We start from the raw sequence: 17829 nt of genomic DNA, 5'->3' as shown, positions 1-17829 counted from the left end.
ATATTTTGCGTTGATTCGAAATAATATTTTACTGCAGTTATTATTGTAGTTTATAGTAAGATTACGCATTTAAAATTTGAAACTACCAAACTATTTTGATACTCGCTTTGAGTTTTAAAAAGAATAAAAATTCGGTATTTAAATTAGGTGGGTAAATTAACAATTTTATTTTTAACTTACATTTTACAATCTTAATTTTATTTAGAATAATGCCTACCTCTTGCTGCATTCCTGTTTAAGCTCAGAAAAAATTAAAATGGATTTTAATTTTTTTTTTTTTGGTTTTTTTTTGATTATCTTCGGAATCATTCAAATTTTCGATTTTTTAAATAAGCAACAAAAATTTGGCGTAGGTACCTACCTAATTTTGTTTTCGGCATTAACATTTTTACGAAAAAGTAATACAGCAATGCAAAAACTTTCCCATAGCAACCAAGATAACCCACAAAAGTGTCAAGAATAAGTATTTAAAAATTTGTTTTTTTTTTCGATAATCTTCAAAACAGCATAAAATATAATATATATATTTTTTCATATGGCATATTCTTTTACAAGTAAATAATGTGCAACTTTGGGCTAAATTATCCATTTTCGTATTTTGAGGGTAGACGAATTTGAAACACCGTTTATGTATATTTTTCCAATAAAATAAATAATAAAAAATATTTAAAACTTTTATCATATACCTAAAAATACGTAATAATAAAAAAAATATATTATCTTGTAAAATGTAAAATATTAGGTCCCGCGGTATCTCCACTTAGTCGTTCCACTGTACGGCATGCGCCACCAAATCTCGGCTTCAATTTTGACGCCACGAAAACAGTGTCACGGCTAGAACTCTCGATCGGCTACGGGCTAATCTACCCATCTCCAAGCGCTCGCTAAACACACAGAACACAAATATATAGAGAAGTGGTGGTTGCATACAAATTGAAAGAAATTCTTCTGACAAATCAGCTAGCGGCCTCTCGCTTGGCAGCGGAAACTATTGTAACTAACTTGACAGTTTGACGTGTCTAATTGGACCAATCGAAATGGTAGAAAGGCGTGGCCAAATTAAGGCGGGAAATCACATTCTATTTAATCTGACAATCTTATCATTTAATCGTAATATCTAAAGCAAACGCCTAATCAAAAAGGTTACTCATAGAGAAAAGAGCCTTTTTGTTTAGGTGTTAGCATCAGATATTGATCTGAACAAAAATAAAACTTTTTAGCTTTATTTTACATATCTAAATAGGTTAATTTTCTGCAATAATCTACGAAGGTGTACTAACAATAGTGTACGACATATCACCAATTGGACAAATGGAAATAAAACAATGTTTTTTTTGCTTTAATACATTTATTATTTAATTTTCCTGGAAAAAAAATACTTAAAATGATATACATAATATTCAATAATTCATTATAACAGACATTATATAAATTAGAATTAATCTAAAAATGTTTAAAATTATTTTGTTAGCACTGAACTACCCTAATTTTATACAAATTAGAAAAGATCAACATTTTTGTGCTATTTTCTCATAATACATCTAAAGGCATTCCCATTAGGTTAATAATATCCTCATTTTATTAACACAGAGTCAATAGAGGATGAATTATTCTTATTTAATATGTACTTGTATCTGTTTCCTAAAGAAAAATTAAACAGATTTTAAAATTATTTCAATTATAATCTACATATTAATTTTTAAAATTAATTAAAAATTCTATAACAGAGTATTATCGAAAGAAACAATATATCCATCGACAAAACAAAATAAACTCTTTCAAAATGAAAACAACTTTTAAGTATAAACATATGTCACTTACATAGAATATATTTGTTGGTCTCTTATAATACTAACAACATATCTTGGAACTATAATATTACTAAAAACTTAATTCAAGGATAGATGTTTACATAAAATAAAAAAAAAACTCTTAAAAAAACATGTTCTAAGAAAAACATTAATTCTGATCCATTCCGGGTGCTCAGGTCTCTTAGCCGCTATACCTATGTCTTGTCTCAGTGAACACAGGAAGTGGTATGATACGAGCAGGAAATAAAATAAAAAATAGACAGTGCAAACCTTATAAATCAATTTACTAAATGATTTATGTAAAAAAAGACAAAATAAATGTTTAAATAAATATGTATTGTAGTGTAAAGCCAGGGGTATCAGCATTATTAAAATTTGTGGAGAACTGATCAGAAGAAATTCTATAGCTCAAAGTCTTAATAATATTTACATTGCATATCCCTCTCCATGTTTTTCTTGTAATATGAACTGAAGGAAATTAAAAAATACTTTTATTACTGTTTCTCAGAAATATTTAAAATATACATACTCTTACATCAAGGTCAGGAAAATTTCAATCAATTTTTAATTGTTGAATAGAAAATGAAAGACCAGACATTTTGTAAGTTGTATTTATAATAATCAAGTTAAAAATTAAATACTTGAAAAGTGAAACTTCTTCATTGAAATCAACTGAATTTGATTTTATTAAAGACTAAAGATTGACAATACAAAAACATAATAGTAATAAATAAAATCAGATTTTCTTACCAGAAACCTAGAATTGCTTGCCGCAAATTAATTAAAACACTACTCCCAATATTGAAAGAGAACTTTTTAGAAAAAAAGTCATGTATTTAAAATAACATCCTTAAAACAAATAGCAAACTCAACCCACGCGTCCCACGCTGGCATTCATTGAAATGAAAAACAAACTCAAATGGTATGACAATGACAAATGATGTTCTATCAGTCAATGTCAACAACTGTCTGTCAGCTCCCTGTCAATTTTGCCAAGCAAGATGGCCGATATACGATTCCGATTTTCACCATATAAGTTTCATCCATGTGGCTAAACATCACTGCGAGCAAGCCGAAATTAAATTCACATTGCGAGCGGTACGGAGAATCGGCGTCGCTATCGGTGGGAGGTTACCGATGCAGTCGTTCTCTGTCTACTCTCTATCTACAGGGTTGCCAGTCTATTACAATTGTAATAGATCTATTACTTTTTCAAAACTTTTATTACCTTGTTACCGTTTGCTAAAATCTATTACCTATTACCTTTTAAAAAGAAAATAAAAGCGCTCTACCTACATAATGAATTGAGTTCATATTTCGACTCCTGATTATTTGAAATTCGCACGCGAGCCAAAGATCGTGGCCACGCGCCGCCACGCTTTGCGTTACTACCGACTCCTGAGGCGACATCCTAGCATATGTCAAGCACGTCCGTCGACTGTCATTACTAAGTCATGTGTCATTTATGTCAGAATGTCAATATTTTTATTATTTCATTATTTGTTTTTTTTTTATCTTTTGATTGAAGTTTTTTTTTGTTGTTAATACATTTTTTGTTTTTCATATCTTGTTTTGTTGTAGTTTTTGTTAAGTTTTTTTTTTTTAAATAAAGATTAACATAATATGTATGTGAATTACTAACGAGCCTTATTTAATCTTGTTTTTTTGTACTGGGTGTAAAAATGGCTTACTACCTAACACGTACTCCCTACTAATAATACTACTAATTTTTTTTCAAACATTTGACTTATAAAAGAAAAGAAAACCATTAAATTCGGCTCCTTTCATATTTGGTCGACACCTGAACTTAACTGAACTAAAAAGCTGATTTTATTTCTATCTTTGTCTAATAACGTGATAAAAGATAAATACCTACATCATATTAATGTCATAAAATATTTTTATCTAATAAAATCTCTAAAATGTTTATCTAAATATTGAGACTTATATATATTACTTTTACAATATTTTAATTCAGTATCCAGTTGGTAACTTTTTAAAACGTTAGAAGAATTTGAATTTGTAGATAACCTCGGATTAAACAAACACCAAGCCATGAAGTAGGGATAAATATATTTTACATATTATTTACACTACTCCTTGAACCAAACAATTTGATATATGAGATACTTAACTGCAAAAACTGAATGGTAGTACAGTTCATATTAGGCGTCTTTTTCTTCGCGCATGATGGTTTAATGTTTCCGTTTCATATCGGCATCCGTTAAACAGTCAAAATTTATTTATTTTTTAAACTAAATATAGATTCGAGCCCAGAATATGCCTAACCCAACAATCACAACTTTTTTGAAAATTTATTACCTTTTTTTCAAATCTGTTACCTTTTCATTGGACATTCTATTACCCCTTGCAAAATCAAACTGGCAACACTGTCTATCTATTAGGTCTAATACATTAAAACTCAATCCGTAAGATTCAACTCGTAAAATATCGCCAAACGTGTATATTATTAACCTAGATGAAGACAAGCAAATTGAAATCCAGAAATTTTTATCCGTGGAATATGGAGGTCTAAGAATTAGAATTGAATTGTAAAAATTGAGAACTGTGACATATATATGTCCAAAATAGGATTTAATCTACAATTATATCTTGGAAAATTCTTGGAAAATACATCCAAAATATACCTAAACATTACTAGAAAACACTTAGTTATGTCATAATTGAAAAATTGGGGATGTTTGCACCGTAGTAAAATAATTTGCCAACTCATGATAATGGATAATCAAAACTACAAAAAGCTATAAAAATAGTAAAAAACTTTAAATTAGAGGAAAATCATGAGGTTTGACTTGTTTTGCGCCCAAAGGGAACATAAAAAAGACAGTCGATTAAAATGTCATTAACGTCATATTTGATGTATGTCAAAAATTGGCCAATAAGAATCAATTGACCATCTTGGGTGGCTATTCGGCCACAGTATAATAATAATAGTTTATTGTTATACTGTGATTCGGCTTCGCCATATACCTTCATACCCATGGTTATAGGTATCAATTAAAGTCGGTAACGTAGAATATATTTAATACTAGACGCCGTTGTAACAATCATGTTAAAAAGTCCGTATTTGGAATGGAAACTATCGATTTGCTAATCCTGGACCCTCTTTAACGAGAATAAATCTTTTAACTTTTACTAAAAATGCTAGCTTCCCACCATATACTCCCACGCTAGCGGAGCCGCGAGTTTAGGTTAATTATTTATAAAACGAATAGGTACAAAACAAAACTAAACTTTGTAACCATAAAAAACTTATTTATATACAGGGTGTTCATTTGAAAACTTCCCACCACGGATTTATCGAAAACCACTGTTAAAAAAAAAACGCCGAAATACGTCAAAAGGTTTCTCAAGGGGTCAACTTTCTAACCTAAAATTACTTCACCCCCTTTCACCCATTGCCCCTCAGGGTCATCCCCTTAAAAAATTTAAATGGCAAGGGGTATTGAGTAATAGCTTGTTTAAAAGTTCTTTCGAAGTCTTTTATTTTGAAGTTTGATTTTTTTTAAATCGGTCGATTTGTTTTCGAGAAAATTAGAAAAATCTTTGTTTATCTTAATTTGTTCAGATAGAAAACAAAAATATGAAAATATCAGTTTTTATTTCAATAAGTGTTTTTGAAAATTCCTGACGGACATTTTCAAAAACATGTTGTGGGATATCATGGCAGCTGTCGGATGATGCGTTGACAAAGTTCATCCAAACTTTCAGGTTAGGGAGTAAACACAATAGATTTCGAATGAGAAAAAAGTCTAACGGCGTTATATCAGGAGATCTATCATTAGAGTCTATCATCTATCATCAGATTATATCAACAGGCCATTCTAGAGCCCCCCTTCGCCCTATCCATTTATCTGGAAACTCTTCAGCTAGCCATTGCCGAACTGGAAGAACATAGTAAAAAGGAGCGCTGTCTTGCTGGAAATATACATCATCATCGATTTGGTTTTCAATGGATTCAGTGATAAGCGGATTGATGGTATTTTCGAACATATCCAAATAAATGTCTCCATTTAAATTTCTGTTAATAAATAATGGCCCAATCACTTTATTTCCTAAAATGCATGCCCATACATAAATTTTTTGAGGGTATTTTCATTTGTAGAAGGGCATACCCAGTAGTATGCCCTTCTACAAATGCATGAGGATTTTCATTGCTCCAATATCTACAGGTATATTTATTAAAAAATACATTTGTATAAAATGTGCATTCATCGCTGAAGTAGATATTCTTTACATGAATAGTATTATCATTAATGGCTTTAGTCATTTTTTCACAAAACTCAACTCGCTTATCGAAATCGTCTTCGGTTAAGTCTTGCAGTATTTTGATTTTAAATGGATGAAATTTATGAAGTTTGGTAACTGTGTGAACAGAGCCTAATGAAATACCAGTGGCAGCAACAATTTTGTGTAATGAAGTATTAGGATTTATTCCAAAATGACCCAAAACTTCAACTTGAGCGGCTTCATCCAAAATTCGCCGATGATCACGTTTTTTATTTGCAACAGATCCAATTTCAGTAAACTTAGTAACAAGGTCCAAAACATACCTATGCGAAGTTATCTTCTCCGGATGTGTGGCGTTAAACGTGACGGCAGTTTGCCGAGCACATTGATTTTGGGCACCATAAATTAGAATAATTTCCACTCTTTCGGCTAGTGTGTAAACGATTTTGGAAGCAAAATCTTCAATTCACCAAATAAATTTTCACTATTCCAAGACTGTCACAAATGTAACTGACGGCAAAGTTAATTCTTTATTTTCCTTAGCCACTATAAATAACTAAGCAGGTATAACAATAAATACAGTTCGCCCAGGATATCTGTGTTGATGAAAAGAATGCAGGAAAAAATTCAGGTTGTTATTTAGTTTTTTCCACGTCTAATCTTCGGAATTGCTGTTTATGTTGGTAGTTTCCGTTTTAAATGATAAACGAATTGTAGATTTGGCAAACCCTAACGGGCAACATTTTAAACACATATTGAAATAAAAACTGATATTTTCAGGTTTTTGTTTTCTATCTAAACAAATTAAGATAAACAAAGATTTTTCTAATTTTCTCGAAAACGAATCGATCGATTTAAAAAAATCAAACGTCAAAATAAAAGACTTAAAAGACCTTTTAAACAAGTTATTACTCGCTACGCCTTGTCATTTAAAATTTTTAAGGGGATGACCCTGGGGGGCAGAGGGTGAAAGGGGGTGAAGTAATTTTAGGTTAGAAAGTTGTCCCCCTTGACAAACCTTTTGACGTATTTCGGCGTTTTTTTTTTTTAAAAGTTTTCGATAAATCCGTGGTGGGAAGTTTTTAAATGTTTGTAAATGAAGTCTTCTTTAGTGTTATGAACTTCTTCTATATATATGTTAAGTAATTGATGTTAAGTCTATGAACTAGCCTCTTATTCTATTATAGGGCGTATTAATCCTGCAACACAAAATATGGCTGTAAATTGTCCAGATAAAAACGGTTTGAAGTATTTATAATTTTAACCTTTTCTGATTTTTCTGGCAGTATAATATTTTTTCTGTTAAACTGTCATTACCATTTGTAATAAACCCCAGATCCCTGGGGCTGACCGGCGTGAACGCCCCTATGAGTTATATCCATACCCGTGTCCGATAAGATATCGACTAGGGAGGACACTATATTGTACTACTGTATTGTGGATACTATGTACTTAAAGTTATAATTAAATCCTATAAAATCAAATATTATACAGATTTTTCGAATTGATCACTACACGTATAAAGTTGCAACATCTCGCCTGTTAGGAACTTTGTAAGATGTTGAAAAATGGCCCAATAATATGGTGGCCCAAAATGCCAGCCCAAACATTCAACTTTTGAGGGTACTGTTTACTGATGTTCCAATGTTCCATCATGGATTCACAAAATGCCATTCTTTGCCACTGGTCTTCAGAAAACACCTCCTGAGTTTTCGAATATTTAAAAAATGTATTTCTATGTTTTGTCCCAATACTCGTCACAGTCTTATGGTGCATAACTAATCCCTCTCCAACACATCTGCTGGATCGTGATGAATCCAAAACTAAAGCACTATAAACCATTTCTTTCATCCGTTCTATCTCCAATAGGTGGTTCTTGAGCTTTGATGTGACAATTTCTACATTCTTGGAGGCAGAAAGCTGTCTTAAAATTTGACACGACATTTAAAATAGTTTTAGAAGAAGAAATCGGTCTATTTTCAAAGAATAACGCCCTGCATTGTACTGCCGAATTGCCTGCATAAAACCATTTAATCAATTAAACTTTTTTGGAAGGGGTACAAACAGCCATAATGATGAGATATTTAAAAAAAAGTAAAATAGTGCCTTGCAGTCCAAGAGTGCAGTATGGAATCGCGCAGCAAAATGAGGTACTTGTGCCTGTTTGTGCCGTGCCGAAAATAGCAAATCAGACGATCGGAATCTGTCGCGCCACCAGAAAGTAAGCGAGAAGCGGTGTTGCCATTTATAATGCCTATGTGTAGTCTTCTTTTGATTCGCCAACCTGTATATTAAAAATTAAAAACTTTGTTTCCATTAGCTACATCAGATTAACGGTAAATTCTAAGATAAACACTTGCCGAATACAGGAATTTCGCAAGAAATTTAAATTAAACTGGTTAATGTTTCCACTGTCGTGGTTGAGAGTTGTGAATTAAAATCTTATAGATAAGGAAGGTTGTTCTAGTGCCTAACTAAAATTTAAATTAGAAATCCTTCCAACTCCTATCTCATATATTTTATTGTTATGAAAGTGCAAATGCGTTATTTTATAGCTTTTTACTGTTTTGTTCTTATTTTGTAGTTTAAGTTAATTTAGGGTTCTACTCACGGTTAAAATTTATTGTATTAATTAAGCTTAGTGTATTATTTACACCTATACTGTCTATTTCTTATTAGTTCATCTTGGTTGAGGGTCCCATTTAGGTAATTTATTGTAAATCCTAGTAGTTTAAATTTTCTAGACGTTGTATACTTGCTTACTTTGACTTTCAGTCTCTCTTCAAATAATTGTCATCGTCAAAAAGAATGTAACCAATTCTTTCCAAATTGTTTCATTGGTCTATAAAAGGGACCGCGTTTCGTGACATTTTAATCAGTTTTGTTTTTTACCTTGTTATCCCTGGAATTAAACGACAGTCAACGCGAGTCAGTTGTCAGTTCTGACGTTGTCAAAAATGTGTTCCTGACATAAAAGAGTATTCCCGGAGTAAGTGTGTCCCTGAATTACGTACGTTACTATTACGGTGCCAAAAGTAAACAATATTTGGAAGCTCAATTTAGTGGATGTTACAGTCATGCGCTTTGGACTGTAACTGTATTACGCGGAATGACTTGGGAATCATGCTTAGTTTATCTGGACAACTTCATACTGAGAAAAGCATCTGAATATCATTTAAAAAATATTCTAAAGGATGCAAGAAGTAAAGCTCCAAGAAACTAAGTCCTTAAAAATGTTGTTTATTTCAGATACCTCGGCCATGTAATATCAGAAAATGGTGTCAAGACTGATTCAGATTAAGTAGAGGCAATCTAGAACCCACTAACAAACACCAGTTAAGAAGCTTTTTGGACCTTTATACATATTACAGAAGATTTTTAAGAAATTTTGCTAGCCTTGCAAATCTCTACATAAGCTCACGGAAGACAAATTATATAAAATTATATTTAGTTGGTCAGCAAACTGTAAAGAAACGTTTTAAGGTCTAAAAAGAGCACTGTGGACTCCAATTTTAAATTATCCGATTTCTGGCTAAACTTTTATCTTGGATACAAGGTATACAGGTAAGCAATATGGAAATTGGAACCATCCTTTCACAAAAATATATAAATGGCGGGCAAGTGATAGCTTATTGCAATAAAACGCTACTAAGGCCAAAAAGAAACTATTGTGTGATGAGAGAAAAGTTATTAGTAGCAGTAAGAGCTATTCAACATTTCTATAAATATTTGTATGGTTAAAAATTCTTAGGACTGACCACGCTTCTCTGAAATCGCTGTTTCAGTTTAAAAACCTTGAAGGAGAAATAGGTGGCTTCAGCGGCTATACCCTAACATCATTAAAATGCTGAAGCTTTATCCAGATGGCCTTGCATGGAAATATGTCAACATTGGCTTAAAAAGGAATTAAAACAACTGCCAGAGATATTCGCTCGTCATCGTATTGCCAATAACAGTCCTGAAGATTGGAACGTAGCTAGTATAATCAAGAATTAGTGTGATAATTCAGTATTTGACCTTATTTATGAACTGAAGTCTCGAAAAATTTCAAAGCCAGAATGTAAAGATTTCTCAATAATCTTTAGAACTAAAAGCTTTCTAGGCTCATTGGAATTCATTGGTTTTTCAAGATGGTTTATTAAAAAAAAATTGGAAGAGCGCAAAAGAAAAAGAAGACATACATGGCCGTCCAGATAGATACAATGTCTCCAGAGAGATACATTCAGACCCAGAAAGGAACTTAAGTCACAGTATTCCCACAAATATGCGAATTGCTGGGAATTATATTAATCCGTACAACGCCCTACACCCTTAGTCTGATAAAATATTTAAAAGTTTTAACCGCACATCTGAAACCTATTTGAGAATTATCGTAAATTCTAAACGAACCAACTGGGATACCTATATACAATCAGTCTTATTGACATATCGTTCTTCAATCTTTACTGAAAAAAGCTCAGCAAAAGTTGGTGATGAACTTCGTTGACCTAATACTGGACAATAATACTGGGAGATCCCACAAGTCTGAATCCCTCGAGGAGTGCGTCGACTATCTAAAAGAATATTTGCAAATGGTCCACGAACAAGCACGGGATAAACTTCATTTAAAAAGTAGCAGAATGAAATCACATTATGACATAAAGGCCAATTCTACCGATTTTTGAATCCTGGGGACAGAGTCTGGTTATACAATTCATGTAGGACAAAGGGCAAGCCACCAAAGCTTAAGAAAGATTGGGAAGGTCTATTCCAAGTGGGCACCAGAGTCAACGATATGGTGCACCGGATCCAGCGACGTCCGACAATGAACATAAAAATTGTAAACATCGTCCGGCTAGCGCCTTATCGTAACTCAGGTGGCCCCATCTTTGAACCGGGAGATGTTGATCCAAGTGTGTGTGTACCCAACTTGAGAAGGGAGCAGTATTATGACAATGTAAATACGTTAATTATTTTCATAGTTTCTGTAATATTTTGCTCGTATTTTGTAGTTTAAGCTGATTAATTGATGAGAGTTTATTTAGGGTTCTACTTACGTTTAGTGTACTATTTTCACCTATAGTTTTTATAGTTCAATCTATTTGAGGCCCCCATTTGGGCCCCAATTGTGGTTTTATTATTGTAAATCCCTGTGTTTTAAAATTTTCTAGAATATGTATACTTGCTTCCTTTGACTATCAGTATTCTCTTGAAATTATTGGTCTTCAAAAACAATGTAGAAAATTCTAAACATTTTTAAATTGTTCCATGGGTCTTTCAAACGTTTCGGACCGTGTTTCGTGACAATTCAGTTGTAATTGTTTATATTTATATTTTAAGTAATTGTTTATATTTATATTTATGTTTTTGCGTTGAAAACAATTAAACGATAGTCAACGCGAGTCAGGTTTGAGTTTCTGATGATGTCAATGAAAGTGTGTTTTCCAATTTCATTAAAAATAATATACCTCAAGAAATTAATACATGATGTTATTATATTTTTAATCAATAATTTTAAACAAAACCAGATCATAACATGTAAAAGTGCTATGTCGGGTTCTACATTAGTTGATTGGTTCATTAAGCCTGAGTGTGGTTATCCATAAATTACAGTTAATATTAAACCGATCAGAAAAAAAACTATACTTAACAAAGTACTTAATACCTAACAAAAATAATATTTTCATATATTTTTGAACTAAATTTAATCTTATAACGAAATCTTTATTTGTAGTCTTCCCAAGAAAGTGCTCCTGCTATTATTACATCGGGCACGACCAACAGTAACACAGTCAATTTTACACAGACTCCTAGTAGTTCAACAAATCCAACTCCAACAGTAACTGGTTCGGAAATTCAGGACTTGGTGCATCACCAGAATCAAACGACTTCAAGTGCAGGTGAGATCTTATTAAAACTTGTTAAAATGTATTATTTATTTAAAAAATCACGTTTCTAATTTTTTCTTATAATCAAATTAAACTAAATGCTATTGAACCAGACAATTTTATTTTATTCTTGTTATGGTATAAATAATATCGGTTTACAGGGACTATTTCTAGGGAGTTGAATTTGTTCGACAGTCTTGATTTTAAAGTTTTAAACAACAAGAACAACTCCCTAGATTTGTTTAAACCCTGTAAAATTTAAATGATAAAAAAACCTATCAGGCCGGCTTCATGGGTTCTCTGTATGGTTAGTTTTCTAAGTCACACTCACTCACTCAGTAGTAAAACACATTAATTCAATTTAAATATGGCGTTTATTAAAGTTAATATTTTAATTAATCAGAGACAAAAAAAAGTAAATATACATGACGGGATTAAAAATGTAAACAAAAATAAAGAAAAGAAGTTTATAACCTAAAGGTACCTGAATTCGTCTGTGATCACTTCGGAAGCATTACATAATAAAGCGTAACATTGAATTGTTTTAATTGACATAATTATAAGATGAATATAATTTAAGTTTTAAAGCTTAAATGAGAAGTTGATAAAATAATAAAATCATGTTAAATCATAAGACAAAGAAATCAAAGCAATATAGTTGAGATCAATAAAAGAGAAAAAAAAAGACTAGTGGACTAACGGGTCAAGTTCCATGATGTTCTTCCTTCGGGGGCGATAGCCCGCGATGGACTATTTCTCACCACATGGGGCTTAAGGCATGATGTGGGTTAACGGGGCTAAGGGCGGCGAAATTATGTGCTTTTTGGCTTCAGGGCGAAATTCTTACCACTGCTGAGTCATGGTCATGGCCGGAGGTTTACAACTTCATACTTAAGGAGCCAAAGTTTCGAAAGGCCTCGAACTACTAAGAACCATCCTGCTTTAAAAAATTATAGGTTGAAAGTGAAGAAACACTAGTAAATTTTCGTTTTAGGTGTGAATTTAACTAAAAAGGTGCTGGTGGAGAGAGATGATAATATTCGACACGCGGCGCCACTTACTGGCGTCCGCTTAAGTAAACCGGTTGACCAATTCAATTGCCGTGAAATCTTCTCCATGCACAGCATATTGTAAACGATAACAAAGAATTAAAGCGGTGATAACATTGATATACTTGGGTTACCGAACAGATGGAGTGGTCACGTGATCGTTCTGCGCCGGAGGTGTGGCCTAGAGCCTCGATAGAGTTCATGACTTAGGGTTTTATTTAATTTTATTAGTCGAGCGGCTTTAGATCGTTTTGGTTGAATTTTCTGCTATTCGAATATTTGAATCTTCGCAATATTGAAAAGTTGAGATTGTGTTTATTTTTTTGTTAATTTGTTTGTTAATAATGGCTGACGCGCCACGTAACCCCCCAAGAAAAGAGTACGAAAACATTTGACCATTGCTGAAAAGGAAGTGATTATGAACATATATAAAACATGTGATAACGAGCATCCAGCATACAACAAAATGCAAAAAGTCCAGTTTACAGCAGAAGCAGCAGGTAATAAATATTTTTAATATACAGTGTATCCCAGGATGAGATGATGAAATAATTTTAATTTTTTACATAATTATAAACATAATGTGTAAAAAATGTATTAAAATAAATGTAGTATTTGTTTTAAATAAGGAACAAATATATACTTACATTCAATCTATAAATTTAAATCTCACAGGCCTACCAGCGCAGCTCCTAACTTGTTATTCCTTCTTTCATTTTAAAACACATATTTAAAAAAAGATAAAAGCTACTTAAGTAATTCTCAAAACCAGATTATGATCATAAAATTATATTTTATAATGGCCGGGTTCATCAGAAAAAAGCGCTCCCTGAGCGCTTGATTGTTGCTCAGGTATGACAATTTTTATTGGTCCTTACTATTATAGGCAAAACTTCCAGCGCTCAGGTAGCGCTCGGTTCTGATGACCCTGGCCAATTACACCCTAAATGTTTGACCTGGCACGATTACTTAAAAGGATTACCTAGCCCTTTTCGGTAAACCCCAATATATTAACATAACTTTGCATAACAAAATACTTAAAAGGGATTATATATCATTACCTGGCACAACCTCAAAATCGGTTTGGACCCATTTATTTTACAGGCGACCATATTATATTTTAAAAAAAGCTGCTTACAAAGCAAAGCTGTACGGTAAAATAATTTAAAATAAGTAGGCATAATTCTCCTCGTCTAAATCTGCCAAGGTTGCATCGATGGGCGGGCCTATATTTCGCGCACATCTTTTACTCCATCTGTTCGGTAATCCGACTATAGTGGTGCAATGAAAAATATTGGCGAATTCCATAAATCTCAGTCAGCAGTCTCGTACTTATGAAGTTTTGAAAGAAAAATTGATAACAAGGTCATTTTTAAATATCTTAACCAAATAAATAAAAGTTAGGATTCTCCAGATCCCGTCTAAAGCGTAATTAATCCTGTAACATTCTGCTACCTAAATGTTGTCAAAAGGATAAGGTTTTTACATGTCGTAATTATTGTTTGTATCACCTATATTATTATGCAGATATTTATGCAGATAAATGAATGTATAGTGTCAATAAATTTTAATCGCAGTAATCTAAATTATAGATAAATCATAGTCGTATTAGCTTAAATAAAATGTCAAAGAAATATATAGCTATGCTTTTTGGCAGTGATAACCGCAAAAATACTCTCAGAAATTTAAAAACTAACAGCGTTGATGTTTTTTTATAAGGCAGTTTTTTTAATAATGTAATTATAGTTTAAAACTACATAGACTATTCAAGATTAAAAATGTTATACCCTCACAGATATTTTTAAAATCCCTAAGTTTGAACATTAAATAATTTGTTCAAACTAGTAATTTATTGGTTTAATTACGTATCGATATTATATATGTAAGCCACTTCAGCGAGATAGAGATGTCCTCAAATTGATAACTCTTTGAAACAGTCTCTACTGGATTTTATCTAGGTAATTTTTTGAGCTTCACCTCTTAATTTTCCGCTTTAGTTATTTTTTAATTGGTAAGGCTTCACGTTCCATCCTAAAAATTGAGTGGTCGCCAATAAGAATGACATGATATGAATAAATAGAAATGCTTGTTTGTACCCGCAGACTAGCGGTAGAAATTAATCCACACATAATAATAATAAATAATAATAATAATAATAATTATAATAACAATAATAATTAATAAATGAATAAATCTTAGTTTGTCCTCCTTTTTATACTTTTTGAATATGCCGATTCAGTGGAAACAGGCATCTGGTTGGACCGCGTGTCTGTAAGGTTGCTCTTTCTTATCGGGTTTAAGAGGCGTAATATGATCCGATGAGAACTTTGTGATGACTTTATTAGAGGTGACTGGTGTGATGGGAATTTGGTTATAATAATAATAGTATGTAAAAATTACAATAATAATAGTAGAGTAGTAGAGGACTGGAGTCAAAGAATAGTCCCTCGGTATGCTCTGCCTATCATAAAACGAGACTAAACGAGTAACGTGGGCCATCAGGGTTAAACGGTGGCACACACCGATGAAAATGGAGAACACCCGAAGCCTCGGAGAAACGCTACCAGGGCATATCTAAAGCCGGCGCTGAATATGATAGCATGTGGACCGTCGGTGACAGGATGCTGAGGAGGTGGGCACTACCTGTACTACCAAGAAACTATAGCTCCACCACAACCTCCAGTTGCACAAGGTCATCGAACTCCAACAAGGACCCAACCTGCTGAAGGTGTTGCGCAGGAAACTCAACCAGTGCTCACTCCAGCAGGGTTACCGAGAGAACGCTTAAAATGGACACCTGCCATAAACGAATTTATATTGCGTATTTTCTTTAAGGTAATAAATCTGGGGTAACAGATGATTGGCTACAGACAACAGCGACATGCCGGATTCTGAAGAAAATATCCAATAAGTGACTGAGCAGAGAGTCGCCGACCAATAACGCGTCATTTTTAGAAATAACTTGATCCCAAAAACACGGATTAATTCAATTAAAAGAGAAATTGCAGCAGAAATCAATGATCAACTTCCGTAAATGAAATAAGGGACAATTTGCAGGACAATGTCGACCAAGAGAGAACAGAAGCGGAAGAAAACTTACACCCACCAGACCAAGCACCATTACCAAAAGTGACAATAAATCAAGAAACTCAAAATGAAAACCAGAACATTGAACATAATGATGAAGTCCATGATAAACTTAGAACAGAGTTTAGAAGAGTATGAAGGCACAAACCATTTAACAAGATGAGCTCTTCCTAGAGTTAACTTTTCTCGTAAATTGGCTATTCTCATTAATGCTGCTAACTTATTTACATCTGATTATATTCTTACAGTTACGGCACTTGAACAGCTTCATCTAATAATTTACTGTCCTGCTACTGCTGTTATTAAAACCTTGGCAGTAAAAATTATGAATAACCAAGTATAACCAAGTATTACGCATAATGTAAGACCGACACCGCTATGAGAAAGGAGACTACTGAAAAAGATTGAAGATATTAGGAAAGACATTGGCCGGCTAAAGGAATGTATCGGAGGTATCAGAACCAAAATAGTACAAGAAAGAGTAGAGGAAATAATGCCTCAAACTCAACAACATAATAGCAGGACCCCGAAAACTGCTCTGCAGAACAATGTCTCTACAAGGGTGTCTCTTAAACAGAAGTTATCTATTTTTCAGGTCGCTTAAAAAGGTATAAGTCCACTAATAAAAAAAAAACAAGATAGTTCACTTTTGAACGCTCAGAGAAGCAATTTTCGAATGCTGAACGACACTTCTCTAATAAATATTGCCATTAGCATTTACCCCACTGAAGAAAACATCGAGGAGTTCTGGAGTACTCGATTAACAACACCTAACACTAGACACAACCTGGACACTGAATAGCATACTGAAGAACGAGCAAAGTGTCAACCATATAATCAAACGACATTTTTACCATTTTCAGTTGGAAGAAAAGCTCCAGGCCCAGATCACGTCCAAAATTACTGGATTACGAAATTGTGGTCATGACATCAAGATCTGACAAACCTTCTGAACAACGTGCTTATGAATTCTCAGAATTTGCCCAATTTTTTAACAGAAGGTACCCCTTTCTTTTTGTCCAAGGACTGCCAATATATAAAATATATAAATATCGGCCAATAACATGCTTAGCCAAACTCTATAAACTAACTACATCTTGTATTAAAGAACGTATTTTCAGACATTGTAACCAAAATAGCATCATAGCGGCTCGACAGACAGGACGTACCTGCACCAGACGTACCATGAGGTGTAAAAAATAGCGAATTATCGGCTCCGTAATTGGGAATCAGGTATTTAACAACAAGAGAAACTGCATTGGAACTAACATGATTCCTATTCGTAGGGATATATTCCGGAGAGATACCTTAAGTCCATTTTGGTTCTGCCCTGCCATGAACCAACTCTCTAGCCAATTCAATTCAAATAGGTACGGATTTGGCCCAAAAAAGGATAATAAAGAACTAAAAAGACTCAACCATCTACTTTATATGGATAACTTAAACATTCTTGCGGCAACACGAAATCCACTAGATCAGATGCCTAAAATAGTGGAAAAATTCTCTGATCATATAGGAATGTCCTGAATGGATAAGTGCCGAATTTTGAACATTATTAAGGATAAACTACAACCGGGTGAATTTTAAATAGAAAGCGGTCAGATAATTAATTCTCTGATCATAGAAGACACCTACAAATATCTAGGAATGAAGCAGGCGCAAAGAATAGACCATAGAACTCAAAAAGAATGAGCTGACTACTTAGTTCACTAGAAGAATGCGACGACTCCTTCTTGTATTCGACGAATACAAGTCTTAATAGCA

The 17829-nt window shown here is 33.1% G+C and overlaps 1 protein-coding gene across 4 annotated transcripts in view; it reads left to right on the top strand.

Annotated features, from left to right (window-relative positions):
- Positions 1-17829, top strand: part of LOC126741951 (zinc finger protein 675-like) — a 252011-nt gene that overhangs the window by 176892 nt on the left and 57290 nt on the right. For all 4 annotated transcript variants that reach the window (XM_050448431.1, XM_050448429.1, XM_050448430.1 and 1 more), the window contains one exon: positions 11776-11941. In XM_050448431.1, the coding sequence (XP_050304388.1) occupies positions 11776-11941 (166 nt within the window). The remainder of the gene's footprint in view (positions 1-11775; positions 11942-17829) is intronic.

This window comes from Anthonomus grandis, chromosome 11 (assembly GCF_022605725.1).
Source record: "Anthonomus grandis grandis chromosome 11, icAntGran1.3, whole genome shotgun sequence".
In the NCBI taxonomy this organism is placed as follows: Eukaryota; Metazoa; Arthropoda; class Insecta; order Coleoptera; family Curculionidae; genus Anthonomus; species Anthonomus grandis.
This window is presented reverse-complemented; position numbering and strand designations above follow the sequence as displayed.